Below are 24,442 nucleotides of genomic sequence, written 5' to 3'. Positions count from 1 at the left end.
TGCCGCGTCAGCAGTCCGCAGCCATGAACCGGGAGAGCAGCTTCAGGGCCCGTAAGTGTGGAGAGGCCGCGCGTGGGGCGTCTGGGCCTTAGCCTGTCAATTAATGGGGCTCAGGCCTAATTATCTGGGGTTGTTGCTAATAAACGGAGCGTCAGTGAGGCCAAATTAGCTCCTGTTGTTAATTAATTGGGGTATTGGCAATTAATGGGGGCTCGCTGTCAGTTATTGACAATTATTGCTGCGAATTAATATGGCTAATTAAAGGGGTCTCACTGTTAATATTTTTATTGCCAATTAATGAGGACTCACTGCTAATAATAGAGGTGTTGCCATTTAATAGGGGCAACTAATGGGGGGCCTAGCTGTCAGTGTGTGTATATGTAATAAATTACATATAATAGGGTCCTGCTGCTAAGCGAAAGTTATTGCCAGTTGGGCTCTTGCTGCCTATTAATATTATTATATTCTGGCTAATTAAAAGGGTCTCACTGCTAGTTAATTGGCAATTAATGGGGGGCTTGCTGCTAATTACTAGGGGGGTCCTCGCTGATGGGGTTTGCTAATTCACGGCGGATCTCTGCAAGTTAATAAAGCTATGAAGAATTTATGGGGCTGTTGCTAACGACTCTGCTAATTAATGGGGCATCTTATTAATGGGTTATTAGTTTTACTCCTGATAAGCGGGGCTGTTATTGATAGTTATTCGTCGGGGAGCGGTTACCCCGTTTGTATTCAGGATCTGTGATTATCAGAATAGACATTAATCTGTGAATAAATCTATCTAATTGCCAGGTCAGGAGATCCTGAAAAGCGTGTTTTATCCGTGTGCATGCTCTACATGTACTCTAAAACATGCGTGTTTCCGTTATAATGCGGTTCATTCATCAGAACTACCCCAGATGGGGCAAAAGTCACTGGCTGACAAACTCTGGACTAAGAAAAGCCCTTTAACCCTTTTTTAGGGTAACTTGTAAGGATGTAAGAATTCAGTTTAAATGGGTGTCTGTCATTGAGTGCATTCTAATGAGGTTTCCATGGTGATAACTCCACATTCAGAACTCGGAACCCGCTACTGGGATTTATTCTATATATAAATCCTGTGTCCTCTGTGACGTTCTGCTGCAGGAACGCCCAGGCCGGCCCTGTATCATGTATAATTAAATGAGATTTCTTGGATGTCTCCCCAGACATTGAATTATGCATTATGCAGGGCTGGGTCTGGCCGGAGGACTTTTCCATTGCCGGCCCTTCATAATGCATGGTGAAGTTAGTTGAAACAAAACCACAACTCTCCGCTTAGTGAATACGGCGTGCTTGTCTCCGTGGACATGAACTATATATATATATATATATATATATATATATATATATATATATATATATATATATATATATATATATATATAATATTCTCTAGTGCAGATATCTCATTGTAACGCGTTTCATGTCTTCTGTTCCTCAGCTCCTAAAAGGCGCGCCCGTGGCTCCAACCCCAACATGTCCGCCCCTCACCAGCTGTTTGACGACACCAGTACTGGATCTGTACCCCATGGCGCGGAGTATCCCAGCCACGGCTCCCCGGCTTTGGGAATCCCGGCTCAGGCGTTCTTATCAGAGCCCATGTCAAACTTTGCCATGGCGTACGGCAGCAGCTTGGCCTCCCAGGGCAAGGAGATGGTCGACAAAAACGTAAGTGACCTCTGTATACGGGGGGGGGTATAATCCAGGAGCTCCTTTCCTGTCCTTTAATGTAAAGGCGCTCTATCACAAGCAATACATATCACAAATGGCTCCAGTAACTCAGGGGTTAATTTCGTTTTGCGTGTTCTCTGATCCTCCGCAGATCGATAGGATTATCCCGGTGAGCAAACTCAAGTATTATTTTGCCGTCGACACCGTGTACGTGGGGAAGAAAATCGGCCTCCTCATGTTTCCCTACATGCATCAGGTACGAGCCGCTCGCGTTCCTATCGTATGAGACTAGAATTTGGGATAATCGGGGTCTTCTTATAGCGAGTACTCGGGTTTAACTCTCGCAGCTGATGTCTCCTCTCGGTATTCCCCGTGTTTAGGACTGGGAGGTGAGATACCAACAGGACACTCCTGTGGCTCCGAGATTTGATGTAAACGCTCCCGACCTGTACATTCCAGGTACGGCTCTCTGTCGTCGTCGTCGTCGTCGTCATCATCATCATCATCATCATCATCATCATCCGTCCTATCCCTACGGAGCTGCTCTGTGGCGGCGACATCTGTATTCACAGGACACTAACTGTCGTTTTGTTCCCCAACAGTCATGGCGTTCATTACCTATCTACTAGTTGCTGGATTGGCCCTAGGAACACAGAACAGGTAAGCAAAGGGTTAAAGGGCTTGGTGCTGGGCTCCATGCTTAAAGTGATGACATCAGAGTCTGTCGGGAGAGCAGTTTTAAAAATTTGGCGAAGTGTCTGAGTGAGCTTTACATCCCAAACGCCTTTAAAGATTGTCGAGGTTTAAAGGGACCCTGACTTGAATATCATTGGTTACTTCATAGCGCGCCGCAATAAAGGGGATGAGCCACCAAACATATAATAGGGTGTAATAAAAGAAAAATATTGCAATGGCTTCTAGATAAGTACATGCGCGGCTCTAGACAGTATCTTAAGGCTTTTTTTTTTATTGGGTAATGTAGTTTTCTGCTGTGAAACAAATGTTTTTCGTAAATTACAATGATTCCACCGGCTGTGTGTTCCGTGTGCTGGTCTGTCATTGACGTGTCTCCAAACATGTTCTCAGCTTCACGCCGGAGATCCTGGGCATACAGGCCAGTTCCGCGCTCGCCTGGCTTATTGTCGAAGTATTTGCCGTCCTCCTCAGCCTGTACCTGGTGACTGTGAACACCGACCTCACCACCGTGGACCTCATAGCGTTCGCTGGATACAAATACGTGGGGTGAGTGGTCTTCTTTATGTTATGAGCCGCAGCTCTCCGGCGTTCTGCTCCCAGCTGCGTTTGGGTCGGTCCTGTTCGCCAAAACCGCACTCAACGGCTGGAACGCAAGTTCTAAGAAATCAGGAGACTCGCGTGCGAGCGTCTCTGTGAGTGGCGTTTGGTTACAAAAGGAAAATATTATTAAATAAGGCGCCCATTTTTAGTTAACATCGAATTATTGTCACATCAGAAGACAAACGTCCTTTATCTCTAAACAATGTATCCAATCCCAAAGTGATCTTGCCTTTAACGCTCCCTATTATTTCATAGAACCTTCTCTATATTCCCTTATTACTCAAAATAACCCTGCTATTACTTCATATAACCCTCCCTATATCCCCCTCCTATTACTTCATATAACCCTCCCTATATCCCCCTCCTATTACTTCATATAACCCTCCCTATATCCCCCCTCCTATTACTCCATATAACCCCCCCTATTTCTCCATATAACCCCTCCTATTTCTCCATATAACCCCTCCTATTACTTCATATAACCCTCCCTATATCCCCCTCCTATTGCTTCCTATGACGCATCACTCATTGTCTGCCCCCTGCAGGATGATTTGGGGAGTGCTCGCTGGTCTCCTCTTCGGAAAGACGTTGTATTATGTGGTGCTCAGCTGGTGCTGCGTTTCCATTGTGGTTTTCATGGTGAGTATCAACCGACCGTCATAAACCCTCCTCGGTAGCCGAGTCTTTTTCTCCGCACCTCCCTTTAGCGGTTTTTAAATATTTGAAGTCCCCTCTCCTGTTCTCTTCTAGATCCGGACCCTTAGGTTGAAGATCCTATCAGAAGCTGCTGCGGAAGGTGTCTTGGTCCGCGGGGCTCGGAATCAGCTGCGCATGTACCTGACCATGGCTATAGCTGCTGTGCAGCCGATCTTCATGTACTGGCTGACGTACCACCTGGTGAGATGATTGCCCACCGGAGTCATTCGAAGGGACGCTCTTGATTTTTACCCCAAGCCCCCCCCCCCCGATATTATTCCCGTCTCTGTATTTGTAATGTGCCGTTCGGATGCATTTCCGTGATCCCCCAACAGACAAGGAGCTGGCGCCAATCTGCCCCCCAAAAACGTGAAGTGACCACGAGAAACTGCCCCAGCTTGCTGTCTGACTGGAATCTTATGCGCCGCATTATATTTTTTATTTTCGCATTGAAATGTTCTGTCTGTACATTAAATTAAAACCCTTTTCCCAGATGGTGAGGATTTTTATCGTCTTTCTAAGACCGGCAGAGCGACGCTTGTGATTAAGGTGTTTTTTTGCCGTCAATAACCTTGTGCGGAAGTCCAATAAATGAGGTATTATTGTATGCGGTGTTTGTTACCCCGGTTGTGTCCTGGGTACGGGGTTAAGGGGGAGAACAGGAGCTCTTTATTGGTGGGGAAGCAATTAATGTTGTGCAATGGGAATGGGTGACCAATCACTTGCAGCTATTGCGTGACGGTGACCAATCGGAGTAGCTTCTACATTCATATTATTCCTTGGGGGTTGACTTTGCCTTTTATTGTATGAGGTCGCCGGCTGCCAAACCCAGGCATACGCTTCCAGGTGGCTTCCACTCCCATCATGCTCACTCCGTCACGCCAGAGTCCTCTGTTATGCTGCTTTGAGGGGTTTGGAGATCCATAAACGTAGGAAAGACACCTTTTCGGCCCCTGACAGCGGAATGACGACTGGTTACCGACCGGTCGCCGCCGGAGAGAAACTTCTCCAGAGCATCCCGGCTCAGCAAGTCCCGGTGTTCCTCGCGCTGCAGACTCGCATCAACAAGATAAAGCCCTAATACATATATAATATATATAATAAGTCCATAAAGGGCGATTGAATCAAAGATTTCATTTTCAGAAACAAAAGTTTAAGCAGATATTTGATTTATTAGTTAAAATGATTGCAGTTTTTGACACCGTTGCCGTGTGCTTGCGTTCCGTTCTCTAGGTTTTTAATGAACTATTAATAAAATGTAAAGCTCATCATTCTCAGTCAGCCGCTGGCTGCCTAGCGCTCTCTGCTGCTAACCCTGGGCATCTTCTGGTGATAATTCTGAAGGATAACTTTCCTTAGAATTGTATCCACCGCAGGCGACGTCAAAAATCAGAACGGCTAAAGATCTAGTGCTTTTTCTCGTGCTTTTCCTTCTTCTCCTTCTTGTCCTTCTTCAGCTTTTTCTCCTTCTTTTTGTGCTCGTGACCCTCGCCGTGTTTCTGTGTGAGAGAGAACCGTGGGATAGAGTCAGCCACAAAGAGAAGTGACCTGTTTAAAGAGTTAAAGAGACAGTCCCGTGTAAAGTGACCTAATGACAGCGACGTGTTTAATGGGTTAAAGAGACAGTCCTGTGTAAAGTGACCTAATGACAGCGACGTGTTTAATGGGTTAAAGAGACAGTCCCGTGTAAAGTGACCTAATGACAGCGACGTGTTTAATGGGTTAAAGAGACAGTCCCGTGTAAAGTGACCTAATGACAGCGCCGTGTTTAATGGGTTAAAGAGACAGTCCCGTGTAAAGTGACCTAATGACAGCGACGTGTTTAATGGGTTAAAGAGACAGTCCCGTGTAAAGTGACCTAATGACAGCGACGTGTTTAATGGGTTAAAGAGACAGTCCCGTGTAAAGTGACCTAATGACAGCGAGGTGTTTAATGGGTTAAAGAGACAGTCCCGTGTAAAGTGACCTAATGACAGCGAGGTGTTTAATGGGTTAAAGAGACAGTCCCGTGTAAAGTGACCTAATGACAGCGACGTGTTTAATGGGTTAAAGAGACAGTCCCGTGTAAAGTGACCTAATGACAGCGCCGTGTTTAATGGGTTAAAGAGACAGTCCCGTGTAAAGTGACCTAATGACAGCGACGTGTTTAATGGGTTAAAGAGACAGTCCCGTGTAAAGTGACCTAATGACAGCGACGTGTTTAATGGGTTAAAGAGACAGTCCCGTGTAAAGTGACCTAATGACAGCGAGGTGTTTAATGGGTTAAAGAGACAGTCCCGTGTAAAGTGACCTAATGACAGCGAGGTGTTTAATGGGTTAAAGAGACAGTCCCGTGTAAAGTGACCTAATGACAGCGACGTGTTTAATGGGTTAAAGAGACAGTCCCGTGTAAAGTGACCTAATGACAGCGACGTGTTTAATGGGTTAAAGAGACAGTCCCGTGACAGTTCTATGATCTAATAGTTTGTTTTGGCGGTGGATGGTCTGTAATGTTATATTTTGCGAGACGCGAGGCCGGCTCATCAGCACGTAATCCGCGGTTAGATTTTATTTATAAATCCATGCAGAGCGGTGACGCCACAAATAATCATAATCGCGATAATTCAGAGCTTTAACCCAAAACCTAGACGTTTCCCGTCGCCCCGCGCTGTGTGGATCGGTTGTTAGCACGAGGTGGACGGAAATTCTCCATCTCTGCGGCTTTTGTTAACTACGGTTCCCGTTATGTTATTAATCTAGCTGGCCGGGGTGATGGGAGTTGTAGCAACTCGAGAAGTATATTTTGGCTTCTCTTCTGTAGTATGTATAGACTGCAGGGCGGGAATGTCTGCGTATACCGACTGTACCTTCCCACCTGGAAGAGATATTTCATACCTGACAAGTGTCCCTGTTTAGTTTGTCCAGTCCCCCTTTATTCCTCCAATGCCCCTCTCCCCTCCCCAATGCCCCTCTCTCCCCTCCCGATACCACTCTTTCCTCCCCTCATGCCCCTCTCTCCCCTCCTGATGCCCTTCTCCCCCCCCTTGATGCCCCTCTTACCTCCCCTGATGCCCCTCTTTTCTAGGAGGTCAGAATGTTTGCTGGGTATGAGGGGATCGCAGGGTTCTACAGCCCTAAAAGCCCCGATAATGTGTATAGAAACCGCAGGGAACGGCTTTATAGATTAAACGGGGTAAATAAACCCCATTATTCTTCTTCTAAATGCCCCTCAGTTATACACATGACCCCGCCCCTGACACGCCTCTAACCACACCCACTAAAATGTGTGGCGCTTGAGCATAACATACACCAAACAACAAGTGTGCTGCCATCTAGTGGCCAAACGCTGCAATGAGCAGTCATTCTGTGTTAGGGGTGTGTTGTGTTATGTTGTGCGTTAGGGGTGTGTTGTATGTTATGTTGTGTTGTGTTGTGTGGGTGTGTGCGTCTGTGTTATCAGTTTACGATCGTGTTGCTGTTCATTTACGGCCTGGACAGGCAGAGTCCTGTGAAGCATCATAAAAATATTTATCTGGAATGTAAACATGCGCGGGATGGGCAAACGGCTCCATAACCTAAGGCGAGACCAACGACTGATTAAGGTTTGAGTCTTTACAGCAGGAGAAACGGGAGACTTGATGGGATGGGGCCGATGTTTCCATACTTACCCTCTAGCATAAACTTAAAGCTGCCGTTCCACCTACTCTGCAGAGTTTAACTCTTCGTCCCGCCGGCTTCCCCTCCCCGGGAATAATTCTTTAAATGGGGCCGAGCTGCGGGTTCTGGGTTAATTCTCCGTAACGCTGTGTTCGTGGCCCGCTTTGTGGCCTCTCGGACTGATACAAAACTTCTTACCTTGCCGTCGGAGTCACTGGAACTGCTGGAGTCACTGGAATCACTGGAGTGTCCGTGTCCGTGTCCGTGGCCGTGTCCGTGTCCGTGTCCGTGCTCGTGGCCGTGTTTGTGGCCGTGCTCCCCCTGTCGTGGCACAAACACACGGTTAATGCCGGGAGACACGGAGATTTTATTCTTCATGCTTTCTTTTATTGCAAACTCTTCCCAAGAGCTTGCAATCTGTTATGAGCTCTGCTCTTGCAAAGGTTTGCTGAGAGCCCAATTAACGAGCTGGCATTAACTGGGGGGGGGTTATGGTGGGGGGGACGGGGGGCTCTTGCGCTTACCTTGTGCCCCTTGCAGTGGTCTCCGCTGTGTCCGTGGGCTTTGTGGTCGTGTTTCACTCCCTCGTGGGAAGCTTTTTTTGCCGCCCCCTCGCATTTCTTTTGGTCGCTGGAGAGAGCTGCGAAGGGTTAAAAAGCTTTATTCGTATCCAACGTCCGAACAATAAGCTTTACCTGCGGATACTGTATAGCTGGAGGCATCCCAGACAGATCCAATGTATCTACTACTCAGCAACGGACCAGATGCATGCTGGGAAATGTCACGTTCTAATATATATAAAAACTGTTCAACCATCAGCCCCACGTGCAGCGCCTGCAATATTACCGAATATCTCACTTCTTACCCCAAAAGTATGAACCCCTCCAGCAAGTTATATTTCACTGATACTTAATGCAGTTTAGCAGATTTAGAGTTAAATTTATATATATATTACTGTATACAGCGCCGGGGGGTTATATTACTGTATACAGCGCTGGGGGTTATATTACTGTATACAGCGCTGGGGGGTTATATTACTGTATACAGCGCTGGGAGGTTATATTACTGTATACAGCGCTGGGGGTTATATTACTGTGTACAGCGCTGGGGGTTATATTACTGTATACAGCGCTGGGGGTTATATTACTGTATACAGCGCTGGGGGTTATATTACTGTATACAGCGCTGGGGGTTATATTACTGTATACAGCGCTGGGGGGTTATATTACTGTATACAGCGCTGGGGGGTTATATTACTGTATACAGCGCTGGGGGTTATATTACTGTATACAGCGCTGGGGGTTATATTACTGTATACAGCGCTGGGGGGTTATATTACTGTATACAGCGCTGGGGGTTATATTACTGTATACAGCGCTGGGGGGTTATATTACTGTATACAGCGCTGGGGGTTATATTACTGTATACAGTGCTGGGGGTTATATTACTGTATACAGCGCCAGGGGGTTATATTACTGTATACAGCGCTGGGGGGTATATTACTGTATACAGTGCTGGGGGTTATATTACTGTATACAGTGCTGGGGGTTATATTACTGTATACAGCGCGGGGGTTATTACTGTATACAGCGCTGGGGGTTATATTACTGTATACAGTGCTGGGGGTTATATTACTGTATACAGTGCCGGGGGGTTATATTACTGTATACAGCGCTGGGGGTTATATTACTGTATACAGCGCTGGGGGGTATATTACTGTATACAGTGCTCGGGGGTATATTACTGTATAGAACATGGACAGGATAAGGTAGGGTCCGTCCTTGGAAACCCAGGATAGATGGCAGGTACACTGCGTATGATTTATGAGATCGCTGCTTATCTGAACGTTTGCCGCTCCTGGTTTTTGCTGTAATGAGATGTCGACCTTTGTATTTGGGGGGGGGGCATGCAGGGGAAATTCTTGGTCTCGGGGGCCGCAGCAGATATTATGATTATTGATTTATGTGGCACCATATTCTGCAGCGCTGTACAACAGATATTTTGGTTCTTAAGGGCTATGACTATGTTTTTTGAGTTAATTAATTATCTATTATGACCGGGGAGCTGCGCATGCAGGGCTGAGCCGGCCCTGTGTCATGTATAGTTAAACCAGCTCATCTACAAACTCATGGTTTAGTAGACAAATCACAAAGAGTTAATAGCTGAACCTGCCAGCAGATCGGCCCCATCCGGCCCCCGTCTAGTCGCCCGTTTCTCCTGCTGTAACGACTCAAACCTTAATCAGTCGTTAGTCTGCATGTTTAATCCCCTCACTGTATTACCCTCTACCACTTCTGCTGGGACGCTGTTCCACTTATCCACCACCCTCTCCGTTAATGCCTGTTCTCCCGGGACACTGTATAACAAAGTATGCATCTTACCAGCTTCCAGATTGAAATCCATGGTGCTCTTGGCTCGCAGGTGAGGCGTCTAGAGGAGTCGAGATGATCTGCGAAGCCTCGGCAGGCGGGGAGGCTCTTGAAGGAAAGGTGTGTCGTGGACTGTGACCCTCCGTCTCCGTGTAACCCGAGGAGGTGGGGATTCCTGTTACACGCGTGTGAGGGATCGCCCGGGGAGACAGGGAGATTATTGTACGGAGACTAATGTGACGCGGGGAGTGCGCCCATTGTGTACGCCCAGCAAGGCAAATATTTACTCCCTACGGGTTCCTAGCAACTCAGATCATTCTATAGACATTAATTATATATATATATATATAAGGGAAATTATTATTTATTAATATTATTTTTTTTTATCACTTATATTATTATTATTATTTATTAATATCATGATTTATATTATTTTTATTTGTATTATTACTTTTATTATTATTATTAATTAATATTATTTATATTATTAATATTTGTATTATTAGTATTATTATTTGTATTATTACTTATATTATTATTATTTATTAATATCATGATTTATATTATTTTTATTTGTATTATTACTTTTATTATTATTATTAATTAATATTATTATTTATATTATTAATATTTTTATTATTAGTATTATTATTTGTATTATTACTTATATTATTATTATTTATTAATATCATGATTTATATTATTTTTATTTGTATTATTACTTTTATTATTATTATTAATTAATATTATTATTTATATTATTAATATTTTTATTAGTATTATTATTTGTATTATTACTTATATTATTATTTATATTATTTTTATTGTTAGTATTATTATTATATTATCAGGATTAATATTATCTTTTATTTCTATAGCACCAATAATTCCCGTAGCGCATCTCAAAGGCTACTGACAAAACTAGAACTGACAGCCTTTATATTAGGTAAAGTGGACTCGGCTTGTGAGCTTACAATCTACAGTTTGTTGCCTGCTTTATTATTATTATTTGATTAATATGAATACATTATTATTATCTTTTGTTTCTATAGCGCCAACAATTCCTGCAGCACTTCTAACAGTCCCTACATTCAAAGGGTCTGACTAGAAGTGACAGACTTAAGACAAACCGATAGAGAAGCTACAAAGCGCTCGGCTCGTGAGCTTACAATCTGAAGTTTGTGGCTTTCTTTATTATTATTATTAAATTATGTATCTTTTATTTATATAGCACCAACAACTACCGTAGCGCTCCTTAGACTCAAAGGGTCTGGCAGAACTAGAGCTGATAGAATAAGATGAACCGGTGCATTAGGGAACGGAGGCTCGACTCGAGAGCTTACAATCTATTTATTAATATAGCAGCATTATAGTTCATTTATTAAGCGCTAACATATTCCACGGCGATATATTTGCTCACACAGATGCAGCAGAAGCTGAGGACTCGGCCTATGAGCGTGCAATCTATCCTTATGGCGGTTTCACACGAAGCTCTTGGAGGAATGGTGGGCTCCTGAGGGCCCCGCTGCAGAGCTCACGATCTAAAAGGGATAAATATGGGTGAATGAGGTAAAAGCAGGGGGTCACAGTCTGTAGAGCAGTACAATCCTCGCTGGGGGGGGGGGGGAGTCACGTGAAGCGCCCTGGGATAGAGAGAAATAATCAGCTGATTACAGGAATGAAAGGACCCCCAACCGACCTCAGCGCATGACGAGGAGGAGGCGGCCCGCGGCATAAACAACCCTCAGCGTCCTGGTCCGTTAACCAGCGGTGGCAATTGACCCACGTCAAGTAACACGGTGTGTTATACAATATAGAAACCCAGAACCCGCCGGCAGATCGGCCCCATCCGGCCCCCATCTAGTCGCCCGTTTCTCCTGCTGTAATGAGTCCAATCTTAATCAGTCGTTGGTCTCGTCTTAGATTCAGGAGCCGTATGTCTATCCCATGCATGTTTAATACCCTCACTGTATTATCCTCTACCACCTCTGCTGGGAGGCTGTTCCACGTATCCACCACCCTCTCAGTAAAGCTTCCTTTCATTATATATCAGTGTGTACGTGTGAATGTGTGTGTATGTATATATGTATGAGTATGTATTTTTGCGGGTGGCCCCCGAGTGTCTCTGCGGTTATAATCTCTTTATCTTCCTGGTATGTGGGGTCATCGAACTCTGTGCCTCCAGCTGGGGCATTTATACTCCGGGGTCTGCCGGCGGCTCCATGCGCTGCATTATAGGGCCCTTTAAGACACAGAGGGCCGGATATGACATCATATCCTGGCGCTTTGCAGCAAGGTGGGGGAGGGGAGGCTGGAGGCGGCCTAGGGCAACCCCCAAGGTAAACTGCAACCCTTGCCAGGCGCTCCCTTAGCTGCATTAATGTTGTTTTTAATTAACCCCTTCTGTACCCTGCTCCACATCTGCTTCCATCATGTCTCTGCTTCCATGTGACACGCATGTAACATGTGAGCCTCCCCGTGACATGTTACATGTTATACGTCATGCACACTCCCCCCAGGTCAGTAAACAAAACCGCGAAAACCACGCCCTCCGCTACGTCACTTCGAAGGCGGGTTCAGAACTACTCGGGGAAAGCCAGCTTCCAGCGACGTCACGGGGGAAAGCCTGATAAAGGGGCGTGGTCTAAGGCGGAAGTGTTTGCACTAGCTCAGCTGTTGTGGATCCTGATCCCTGACACACTGGATCCACTGGGGATCCCCTGCCTGGTGAGTGAGCAGATCCCCGGGCTGCGGGTATAGCTGATACCCCCCAGGGCAGGGGCTGAAGGGTTAAGGGGTGGGTAGATCCGATCACTGTGCCCCGAACCCCGCTCTTTATTGGGGTGACTCTATTTGGGGCCCCTGCATGCCCCGCTCTATTACAGTGACCAGGCCTGGGTTTAACCCTTAAACTCCTGCTGCTTCTGTTGTGTTTTGATCCCTGGAGCTGATGGGGGAGGGGCAGAGGTCACCTTAACAACGCTGAATTTAACACTATCCATGCTGGGCTGTGACTGACCAATCCATGTCCAGAAACCACTAATTAAAGGGGGGAAAAAAAAACCCAAAATGTATAAAAAAAAATTTAATAGTTGAATGTTTTTCGGGGGTTGTCTGTCACGCGTGTAACCTGGAGCCTCCATGTGAGATCGTGTACAGTGTTTAGAAGATTAAGCCCTGCGTTTCCGTAGCCCGGACGGTGCCAGCAGCCGGTGTCGCAAGCAGAGGCGTTAATCGGCCGGACCGGCCCCCGGGGTGAGAGCGTCGGGTTAATCTCAGCCGCGTTTGGATAGAAGACCCTGAAGTCTGCCCCATCACACGTCTGACGCTCTCTTTTTCCTCCCCAGGACCCGCGGAGGCGTGACGGCTGCGAGGACTCGGAGGTCTCGCCGCAGTCAGGATGACGTGTGAATTCTTCCTGCTGTCCTCTCTCTGGTTCGTCGTCGTCATTTTCTGGATGGAGACCATCAGCATGTGGCTCTTCCTGTGCCATCTGTTCCAGGACCGCGCCATGTACCAGTGGGGGGAGAGGTGCGTCCGATCACCCCGCCGGCGGGGGCCGACATCGAAGTATTTAGAGAGGGGGCAGCAGAGAGATAAGAGCTTGTTGGTTTTACCTCGCAAACCGAGATAAGAGAGACACAGAACCTGCCGGAGCGGCCCCATCCGGCCCCCGCCTAGTCTGCCCGTTTCTCCTGCTGTAACGACTCAAACCTTAATCAGTCGTTGGTCTCGTCTTAGATTCAGGAGCCGTATGTCTATCCCGCGCATGTTTAATACCCTCACTGTATTACCCTCTACCACTTCTGCTGGGAGGCTGATCCACTTATCTACCACCCTCTCCATAAAGTAGAAAGGCAGAGTAGTCAGCCATGTATTTGGACTTAATTCTTAAACTAAAAAATATTTATTTTCGAGGCTCTTTTTTCCTGTTCAGCAGTTAAGCCAAGAAAAATATGGTGCGATTGAACCTTTTAAAGTCAGTTCGCTGGCGCAGTGTAACAGATGTCCTGTGTTTTTCCTCCCCAGGATTTACTTTGCACACCCTGATCAAATAATGTACATAATTATCAGGTGAGTAAAATACCCAAATACCGGGATATATTACCCTGTCATTCTGTAAATATTTTTAACCCGACCGTAAAACCAATCCAGTGGTTACAGGCGCCCGGTGCCAGGAGGAGGCCGTTCTAGAACAAGGAACTTTTATGCAGCAAACGTTCTGCTTTTAGTTCAAAATCTAATTTTTTTTAACCCTTTAAATGCTGTATTAAGAGCCCTCCCCCGCCAAGCAATATATAATAATGAGTCCCGCTCTTAAAGATAATCCCAGCCGTACAGAACAAGAGGAAATTCTGTGTTTAATAAATTGGGTATTTGGGGCTTTATTTATTGTGTATACATTTTATTAATTCTGACAAATACAATGTATATTACCCAAAAGGGCGAAAAATTCAATTTGTATCCCATTTAAAATAATTAAAACCGCATCCATATTTATTATTATTACTAAATATCAAACTTTCTTATTTAAAAAAAAAAAATAAAAAAAGAGAGAGGGGGGTGGAATAAAAAAAAAATAATCATCATATCCAGGTCTGCAACTGAAGACTCCCGTTTAAAAAAAAAAAACCACAAAATATTAGCGCGGCCAAATGCCTACATATAAAGAATCCTAATTAAAAAAAGAGGGAAGGATGGGGAAAAAAAATCCATGACGGCCTGGCAAGGGTTGCAGTTGAAGGACATCAGTGTTTTTGGGTTTTTTTTTTTTGTTTTTTTTGTACCCCAGGTTAGTGGTCCCCATACCCTCTTTAGTCCGCAGCATCGAGGGTCCTACCTTCTTATGCGGTTGTTTTTAACCAATAAGAAGCACGGGTGTAAACGTGTCGGGTTCCACCCCTCCTGCCCTTCCTCCCCCAAAATAAACAATGGCGACGGTATCGGGGCAGCTCTGCAGTTGGCGGCCACAATATTTGCCCCTCTCCCTGTGTGGTACGGTGTAAAAATATTTATGTATCTGTAGCCCTTAATTAAATATTCTGCCCCAAATTATATGCCCCGCTCCTGATTCCCAGTGCGATTTACCTCCCTCTGCAAACCCCCCCCCCTAAGAAAATACTAATTTTACTAAAACGAGACAGAAAATTGAATATTATTATAAGTGGGTAGTAGTTTTATTTATTTTTAGGTTTTATTTATATATATATATAATTTTTTTTTTTCCTCATTCTGTAGTTTTATTGTTCATTTTTATTTTGTATTTTTTTATTAGTTAATACTGCGCTGTGGAATCTGCGGGCGCTATTTAAATGTCATGTATTAGGTTAGACTTAATTATTCACTCTGAAGGACTTGATTTTAATGCAGTTTTCTGACCCCTCATTATCACACCTTCTAAAACCCTTTAAATATTAACCATTTAATAGCCCATAATGAAAGTTCTATTTAGGGACTCACAAAAGGAGCCAACTAAACGTCTCTAATACCAATGCTTGTCCCTCACTGTATTACCTTCTACCACTTCTGCTGGGAGGCTGTTCCACTAATCTACCACCCTCTCAGTAAAGTAAAACTTCCTTCCATTCCATCTCAGTCTCTGACCCTCTAGTGTTAGATTCCGCTCTCTTGTTGTAACTTTTCTCCTCCACGGTCTATGGTGCCTACAAATGATGCTGACGGTTGGCTTTCATAGCTTTTCCTTTATTTGAAAAAAGTTATATTTTTCTTTTCTTTTTCAGAGTCGACTCGTTGAGGTAGCGCCGGGCTTTTCGGATCCCCGGAGCCAGTGGATGATTTTCTTCATAAACAAAAGAAAAAAAAAAAAAAAAGCTAGAAAATTTTAATTTTAATACACTATTTTGTAAGAATTCCTTTTTTAAAAAAAATTTCATTTGGTTGTAAATAAAAGGCCGTTCTGGAGATAGAATTTGCCGGATCTGTGCTGCGGATCTTGGGGTGTGGGGGGGGGGAATAGGAGAAATAATTGAAAAAAAAATAAAATTTGGAGTTCTTTGTTTCTGGCTAACAGAAGACGTTCGTACCACACGGCGAGAGGTGGGGGGCCGGCTTGGACACTGCGGACAGAATGGGGGTCGCACCGGCCCATTGGTTTCCTCTTTGGATCTTCATCATCTGTGCCAAATCTCGGGCGTTTTATCGGTCGCCGTCCTCGTCTGGAGGGATTTTTATAATTCTTCCTAATCGTTAATCAGACGTTATTTTACAGATTTTCGTATTTATGTAAAATCATATTTTCAAATAAAACAACGGTTCGTATTTTTGTGTACAATTTTTCTGTGTGAAAAACAGGAAGCGGGGTAGTATCGAGACTTTGCGTATCGTTGCTTTAATACCTTCGTTATTTACCTAGTGAGTGATATAAATGTATATCTGCTTAAAGGCGACCTCCCAGCAATTTTTTTTTATCAGATTAAAAAAGTACGTTTTCAAAAATAATCTTTTCCCCCTAGTAATGTTTTCAGGCAGCTGCGTATAAACCATTGAGTTCTCGCTCTGTTATCTGATCCTCCCCCGACTCCTTATCATACTGCCTGTGGGGAACAATAGAATGACTCAGTCTTATTTACGCAGTTGGACTCCTTGACTAATGGAAGTCTATGGCGGAACGGACTTCAGCTTAGTGCGGTGTTTGATAATATAATTTATAATATTAATAATTGGGGTATTAAAATCACCAGCATCATTCCCAGTCTCCACTAGGTGGCAGTGTCGCGTTATATTAAATTTAACAATTTAAAAACTTAATCTCATTTTCCTAATTGTTATTATGTACCCCCCCCATACACCATATGATGACACACACACTAACATGCAAATAAATATATATATATACAGGCTCACTCTTACGTGGCGGCTGAGGTATGGCCACCTGCCCAGATTACCCAAATAGCCACGTGGCAGCTGCTATCGAGGTCCGCATTGCGAACCTCCATTGATTATCCAGCCAATTATCCACACAGCAGGGCAGCTACAGGGGCCGGTGCCCAAAAATCAGGATATATATGGTGTGTGTGTATATATATATATATATATATATATATATGATATGGCATGTGTGTATATATATATATATATATGTATGTATATATATATAGATATATATATGGCATGTGTATATATAGATATATATATATATCTATGGTATGTGTGTGTATATATATATATATATATATATATCTATGTATGGTATATATATATATACGGTGAGAAAATTAACATTTTCCTCCCACGGGAAACCTTGCGGGAATTCTGTAATTCTGAGGGGCAGACAGGAGGACGGAGGGGTCTGGTGGGGGTATTAGCATCACTCTCATCACAGTCAGCCACGGTGCCGGCATGCAGCTCAATGTAACTGTGATACCCCCTCGTCAACCGGAGTACATGCTCTCGAGGTCCGTCCGGGTCACTCGGGTCCTGCTGGCTGAGGTCGGCCTCACTGCCTATGGGCAAATCCAGGTCCGGACTGACCACGGGCCACACGGGCCGGTACCCAACAGCCCTTTTCGCAGCCACACACCTGCAAATTATCACCCCCGGCCTTTATACCCCGCTATAAAATACTTCTAGGGGTAGTACATATTCCATTAAAACCCCTATTTATTAAACCCTGCCGGCAGATCGGCCCCATCCGGCCCCCGTCTAGTCGCCCGTTTCTCCCGCTTTAAAGACTCAAACCTTAATCAGTCGTTGGTCTTGTCTTAGATTCAGGAGCCGTATGTCTATCCCATGCATGTTTAATACCCTCACTGTATTACCCTCCACCACCTCTGCCTCCACCACCTTTCAGCAACACATGCATCAGCGGTTAACATTACAAGCTTTTCCTTCAGCACTTCTGCTGGTAGGCTGTTCTACGTATCTACCACCCTGAGTAATAACGAACTTACAATTATTTGGGACAGTCTGCCTAAAATTAAATTTCTTGACCTGCAGATCTGCTAAACAGTGCGTTCTCATTATCAGGTATTTCCTGTTTTAATGATTTTTTGTTTTTTTTGTGAATTTTTTTGTGGCAAAACGAACCGTTTTTCCATTACTGTATTTTGTAACATTTGTGTTTTAAGCTGACTGTGAAATAAGAGCAAAATTCTAAAATTCCAGGGACAGACTTTCCTTTTAATCTTATTTTTTTGGTAATGTAGGATTCTGACCATCACTGTGAGGGATCGTGGAAAACGCAATGGGCCCACGAAATAGTTATTCGCACCCAGCGATCAAGAGTTTGCACCTGTAGTGGCGCAGTACCACCCATCCCCCACACGTAATGCTGCATTTTAAATGAGAAAATGTATTCCTTTACCACCACCTAACAATCTCATTAAAAGACCACTGAGGTCTCTTCTTGGCTTAATTATATACTGTATGGTCTCAAAAGCTTGCAATCTAATAAGCCTATCGTAATTAACTGCCTTATACATGCTAGAAATAGACATGAAGACAAATAAATTATGACCAAGCCGCTCAAAATCACCAAAACACAAGGGACATGGATTTCGAACAAACAAAGCTTTATTTGCAAACAGTAACAACAAGACATATCTTTCCCAAGTTACAAATCAAGACTAAACACCCCCCCCCTCCTTTGTGTCACCCCCGACAGCCGCCCGGCCACCGGGAGGGGGCATCATGGAGAAGTTACTGTGTTTCGCTTTAATCCTGGTTCCCTTTGAGCGGAAGCCCCGGCTGCGGGTATTAGGCAGACTGCATCCCCGACAATTTATTGAATGACCCCGTCCCGGGTAATACTCCTTCCCCTCCAAGACACTCGTTTTATGGAGTCCGGCCTCAAACCTGCAGTTTTTTTTTTGTCTGGGGCCCGGGTTCTGGGTTTAGTGGCCCCTAAAGGAAACCCAAATAACGTCCGGACAAGCGGCCGCTGCCCCCCCCCGCCCCCACATGGTTAAACGATCGCGTCGGGCATTATCGGGGTTTCCGGGCAGCACTTCTATCGATGAACCTCCCAGGAAACATTGTAATAGTAACAAGTCTCATCACGAACTGCAAGAATATAAAACATCCACGAAATAAATCACCTTTACAATAACAAAAAAAACAAAAAACTTTATCGATCGTTTGGAATAAAATCAGACCAAGAAACCCTAAAACAGCCCTTAAAACGAAGGGTAGAATCCTGCAGGGTAACGCTTCGTTCCGCTAACGGGGTAAGAAGGACGTCACCAGCCCTCCCCGACTCCGTCAAAAGACAAGAATATTAAACATCGCGGGGAGGAAAAAATAAAAGAAACCAGTCGTATCTGTTACGCGTATAAAAAGAGGCTTTCGAAGATAGAAAAGGAATATTCTAAAGGTAAATAACTCCCCTTAAGACCGACGTTTCACTGGCTAGAAATTTATTATCATTGAGGAAAAGACCACCGGAGGGAGTGAGGGGGGCCGAGAGGGGCCCCGGCCCCCCCCCGGGTGAAACGGAGTGTTACGGGCCCGCGTCCGTCGGCCCTCATAAGGTGTAGGCGTTGTTCACCAGACACTCCTTATCGTCGATGGGGTTCCACATGGCTCGGAAGCTCGAGTCGTGGCGGTTCTTCTTTGCCACCTTCACGAAGAACATGATCATCGCGACGAGCAGGATGCCGGCCATGACGGCGAGCAGGATGGGCAGAGCGACGGCTGCGGGGGAGAAACGAGGGGTTAATGCCGGAATATTCAACCTTTAGAACTACACGCCACCCATGCCTCACCTGTACGCAGGTAATGGATCTAGTACTGGGGGAGATTACCAACAGCTACTGTGACGGGGCGTCACAAATACCTGCAAGCCCCCGGAACACGATGCCAGAAAATAAACGCCCATTAAAAATGGGCTAAAAAAGAAAAATAATTTAAAATCGGGCAAAAAAAAAAAAAAAGTCACATTTCCCGCCGTTTGCTCCGGTAACGAGCAGTAAGCGGACCCCCGGAGATGGGCTACTCGGCTACGATGGATCGCAACGACACGCTGTACGCGCTTACCTGCAGCCGAGCGGTGATGGACAGTGGCGTCATTCTGGCCGTCTGCAAAGGGAAAAAATATATATAAATAAATTCATTTAATTAATTGATCACATGATTAAGGTCCTGACGTCGCCATGACAACTCCTGAATTTTATGTAAAAAAAAAAAACAGCACCCCGGACTGACCTCCATCACGGCCCCCCTCCTCTACCACGAAAATCATCATCTTATATTTATATAGCTCCAACGACTTCCGCGGCGCTCCTTACAGTCCCTACACTGGAAGGGCCTGACGGACTAAGACGAGCCGATACATCAGGTAGAGACGGCTCAGCCCGCAGGCAGACAGACGGGCGAGAGCCCGAAGAGGTTCCCCAAGCCTTACCGACGCAGGTCTGGACGCAGTCGGCCTCGGTGAGGTAGTTGTTCTTGTTTTGTTTGCATCCCCCGAAGACGAACTTGTTGCACGTTCCGGCTTCGCTGTCAAAGTACCAACGCTGGAAGGACGCCCGGCACGGCCCCGTGAACTTGGGCTCGGTGCAGTACTCTGGGGACGAAAGAAGGAGAGTTCGAATATTACCCCCGAGGAGAGAAGACAGAGGAGACGCGGCAGCCGAGACAACGCGAGCAGGAGTTAATGGGTTAAAGCAATGACAGGTCTCAGAACACGCAGCCTGAAATCTTATTACACGCTTCCGACACGCACAAAACGCACATTTAAGACAATTTTGCATGGGCTGCATTTTACCGCACGCCAACCGGCACGTTATATTATACGGGTTCGTGAATTCGGCCACTAAAATAACATAAAACGGATCAGAAATCCAGCGCAGACGGGGTTAATGTTGTAAATGACTATTGTAGCTGGAAACAGCTGATTTTTAATGGAATCTCTTCATAGGCGTACAGAGACCCTTTATCACTCCCATCACTCCTGTGCTCCAATGGCCCTTTATCACTCCCATCACTCCTGTGCTCCAATGGCCCTTTATCACTCCCATCACTCCTGTGCTCCAATGGCCCTTTATCACTCCCATCACTCCTGTGTTCCAATGGCCCTTTATCACTCCCATCACTCCTGTGCTCCAATGGCCCTTTATCACTCCCATCACTCCTGTGTTCCAATGGCCCTTTATCACTCCCATCACTCCTGTGTTCCAATGGCCCTTTATCACTCCCCTCACTAATGGTTAGAACCCTTTTTGTATTTTTGTTACAGCCAGAAATGTCCTTGTTTTCCGTGAACACGGCCGAGTGACCCCAGACTTTTGATCGGTGTTGTATGTTTATATATATTTCGGGAGATTATCCCGCGGGTGTCGCAGTGAAAGGCATTTTGCGTCCTGCGCGGTGCGATCGGCTACTAACCGCTAAAGCTTCGACTCCTGGACGCTTGGACTTTTGGGGGCTCCGGCTCAGAACCTGAATAGGAGCGGAAAAAACACAAAACATATTTGTGGATAAAACGTATTTGCGGCAGAACGTTCTGATTTACAGAATAATCTATAAATTCAAACAGGGCGGCGAAATAATCTGCAGAAAGATAAACCGCGCGTTTCTAACACGTACTTTGGAGGGAATCGGCTTCCACGGGGCGTTCGCTGGGCGTCTCGTTGCTGGACTGCTCCACCGCTAAAAAGAAAGACGTTCCGGGTTTAACCATAAAATCAGTTATTCTCCCCGTTCCAGCCCGGCGAGTACCAAAACCACCTCGGGGGGGGGGGTTGGAGTTCGGGCAATCTAATTACCCTAATTACCCTGCTGCAGGCCAGAGAGCAGGGGGAGACCAGCAGAGGGATCACGTCGGCTTGAGGCGTGTTACAGGCGTGAAGCCCGGCTCGCACCTGCTGTATAGGTGATACATGACTTTAACACGAGCCAATCAGAAGGCATCAAAAGGTACTCGACGACTGCCCGGCAACCGCTTTCGTTTTAGTGCCGAGAGCCCCCTGGGGGTCACCGCAGCGCGTCTCCTACCTTTTATCCCGCTGCACTTGGTCGCGCAGTCCTCCTCGCTGCCGTGGTTGTTCAGGTTCCCATCGCAGCCGCCGTAGGTGAAGCTTTTGCACGTCTGGCTCTCGGCGTCGTACCACCACCGCGGGAAGGACGCCCGGCAGCGCCCGGTCTTGGCGGCCGGCAAGCAGAAGTCTAGAGGAAAGGGGGGCAGAGACACAAAACCCGGGGTCACTTTAGTAGATGATTTGTTTATTCCGCCCCATGCAGTAAAATGGGATGGGGGGGGGGGCAGCTTGTATCACAGAACCAGGGAATATTTTTCAGGAGTTAAACAAAAAAGCCCCTTCACACCGGGAAAAAAAAAACAACAAGGAAACGCCGCGAGACAAACAATGGCGGCCATTGAATTCCCGCTTCGCTTTCGCAACGAGCCGGTCCGACCGGTTCTGTTTTTGTCCTCGCAGCTCAGAGACTCGATCGAGACATTTAAATACATAAAGGGTTAATAAAGGACAGGACAGGAAAAATTACAACAAGAGGCCGGAATCTAACACTAGAGGGTCAGAGGCAGAGATGGAACGGAAGAAAGTTTTACTTTACTGAGAGGGTGGTAGATAAGTGGAAGAGCCTCCCAGTAGAGGTGGTAGAGGGTAATACAGTGAGGGTGACTGTTACTGTCTGGATGACATCACCGATTAAACTTCAGAAGCTGTGTGTTTTTTTAGCATCCAAAAGCTCAGCAGAATATCTACATGCCTGTTACACGCCAAACACACAGAGGGGTCCCCCGGCGTTAGAATATAACACGTCTATCTCACACAGTTTACATGGAGGACAGCCCTGTGTACACTATCAGGGCAGTAAACACACGGGGCGAGGAACATACCACCGGCGGCTCCCACACACGCCCTGGATTTATGACTTTACATCACAACACGCTAAGCCCGGTGTAACCCCGGAGCACTGCAACTTCCTACACCAACGAAAACCCACCAATAAACCGGGCCCCGAGGAGCCGATTCACACACGGAGCCGGCTACCAGAAGGGGGAAATCACACAATCAATTAACCCTTTGAAGGGCCGTCACAGCCTTTCTTGTTGGGGACACGCCGGGCAGGAGATTGGCGGGTTGTAGCAAAGCCTGCGGGGTTTCTCTGCCGCCACCAACCGTGGCCCCCCACTGCCACTCCTCACTGGGCCCCTGTTAATCCCACTAAACCCGGGAGCAGCGAATCCCCCGTCTGCACTTAAAGGGACGCCGCATGGGGCAATCGGCTGCTGCTCTCTCAAAAAGGTCCCTGGGCTAGACAGGCCCCCCGAGGGCCCCTTCACCTTACCTATAGTGTGCCAATGGCCCAAACAGGTCACAGCCCAGAGAAGCGAGGAGCCAGCCAAGGGCCCAGAAATATCAGTAAACTATCTGATCCCCCAAAATCTTTGGAGACAGTACCTGACTCTGTCCCCGGGGACACTCGCCAGTCCTGTGCCGCGGCATACTACAGCCTCGTGCAAAGCAACGGTGCTGCCCTGGTACCCCACCATGGAGGGGCAGAAATACCCGTAAATGGATCCTCGGGAGGTGGGTTGGCACCACTGAGCGGTTTAGTGAGATTTAAGCAATGCTGCCTCTCACGGAGGGTTAAACAGGTGCTTGGGGTATATTCCCTTAGAGCGCAGTGGGGCCCCGTCTGTGCCACTGGTATAGATACCCCAAACAACTGGCGGGGGGGGGGGGGAGCACCTCAGCAGGGTATATCTCATAGAAACTACTCCTTTATCAGACAGACCCCCTGATTATTAAAGCAATCCCACCCTCAAAAAAAAAAAAAAAAAAAAAAAAAAAAAAAGTCTGCCACACCAAACTGTACAGGGGGTAACAAATGCTCTGCCCCATCAGAAGCTAGAATGGACGCTTCCCCTCCCCCACCAGTATTGTGTCCACCCCTGTTAGTATATCTAATGGATGCCTCCCAATTGCATAAAGGTTGTCACCCCCTTATTGGGGTATAATGGCCCTTACCCACCCCCAGACTGGGTAATATCTGCCCCCCTCCACAGATCTATATAATAAAGTGTATTTTTTGTCCCATAGTAACTTGTAACCCACCACAGGGCGAAATGGATGCCCCCAACCGTTTTATCAACGGCTGTACCCCCTCAATAGCAGTGTGAATAACGAATAGTTAAGCCCCGCCTCCGAGGTAATTACCGGTCTGGCTTGGTGCGGCCCCAACGTTGACCCTGCGGTAGCTTCTGGCTCCTTCGATCTCCTTCAGCTGACACATGTCGAAACCAATGAAGGAGCACTTGAGAAGGTGGCACTGGCTCCCGGGGCCCCTCAGCACTGCTAGATCACACTGAGGGGTGTCGCAGCATCGCTCGTAGCACTCCTCATCCGAATCCACTTCCAGGGAATTCAGCAACTTCACCCCCTGAATAGGGGCTTCAGGGTCCTCCATCCCGAACCCGGGTACCAACTGGAACCCGCTGCACGACTCGCTGGGATCCCCGAGAGCCAAAGGAACCAGCAGAAGAAACAGCCCGCACATCCAGGTAGCCATGACAGCAGCTCCGCGGAGGCCGAGCGCGCGCGCCATTTCAAGCGAGGCGCTCCTCGGCACTGATTGGAAAACGAGAAGCTGCCTACGAGCCCCTCGCTGTATTCTGATTGGCTGTAGTCCTGAAAGCGACGCGTCACTTGTTACTGTACGACCACTTTACTCCTGATAGGTGGGCTTGTGGCTTGCTGCAGAGCGGTCTGCTGACTCCGAGAGGCCCTTAGCCGTAGCTCGCTGATTGGCTGACTCGCCTATCTGGGGTT

At 46.4% G+C, this 24,442-nt stretch overlaps 2 protein-coding genes across 2 annotated transcripts; one reads left to right on the top strand and one right to left on the bottom strand.

Annotated features, from left to right (window-relative positions):
- Positions 1-23: 23 nt before the first annotated feature.
- Positions 24-3,894, top strand: LOC149275444 (protein YIF1B-A). Its single transcript, XM_089504718.1, has 8 exons — positions 24-51; positions 1,463-1,689; positions 1,844-1,948; positions 2,073-2,151; positions 2,295-2,352; positions 2,779-2,934; positions 3,534-3,627; positions 3,739-3,894. Exons 1-8 carry the CDS (start codon positions 24-26, stop codon positions 3,892-3,894), a joined length of 903 nt encoding a protein of 300 aa, XP_089360844.1.
- A 15,276-nt stretch (positions 3,895-19,170) lies between these two features.
- LOC149275443 (kunitz-type protease inhibitor 2-like) lies at positions 19,171-24,182 on the bottom strand. The gene is made up of 7 exons (XM_089504748.1): positions 23,831-24,182; positions 21,642-21,812; positions 21,234-21,296; positions 21,033-21,086; positions 20,050-20,211; positions 19,683-19,724; positions 19,171-19,340 (listed from the first exon to the last, which is right to left on the bottom strand). Exons 1-7 carry the CDS (start codon positions 24,180-24,182, stop codon positions 19,171-19,173), a joined length of 1,014 nt encoding a protein of 337 aa, XP_089360874.1.
- Positions 24,183-24,442: the final 260 nt, after the last annotated feature.

This window comes from Sceloporus occidentalis, unplaced genomic scaffold (assembly GCF_023333645.1).
Source record: "Sceloporus occidentalis isolate IW3139 unplaced genomic scaffold, rSceOcc1.0.p SCAF_288, whole genome shotgun sequence".
Lineage (NCBI taxonomy): Eukaryota > Metazoa > Chordata > Lepidosauria > Squamata > Phrynosomatidae > Sceloporus > Sceloporus occidentalis.
The sequence above is the reverse complement of the archived record's forward strand: the minus strand, read 5'-3'. Positions and strand labels throughout refer to the sequence as shown.

Bases quoted from the DNA above. Each gene is read 5' to 3' on its own strand.
- LOC149275444 (XM_089504718.1), top strand. From the start codon at position 24: ATGAACCGGGAGAGCAGCTTCAGGGCCC. The intron at 2,353-2,778 runs GTAAGCAAAGGG...ACATGTTCTCAG, and splicing joins GCCCTAGGAACACAGAACAG to CTTCACGCCGGAGATCCTGG. The intron at 3,628-3,738 runs GTGAGTATCAAC...GTTCTCTTCTAG, and splicing joins TTTCCATTGTGGTTTTCATG to ATCCGGACCCTTAGGTTGAA.
- LOC149275443 (XM_089504748.1), bottom strand. From the start codon at position 24,182: ATGGCTACCTGGATGTGCGGGCTGTTTCTTCTGCTGGTTCCTTTGGCT. The intron at 21,813-23,830 runs GTAATTACCTCG...CCTTTCCTCTAG, and splicing joins GGCCGCACCAAGCCAGACCG to ACTTCTGCTTGCCGGCCGCC. The intron at 19,341-19,682 runs GTAAGCGCGTAC...TCTCCCCCGCAG, and splicing joins CCATCACCGCTCGGCTGCAG to CCGTCGCTCTGCCCATCCTG.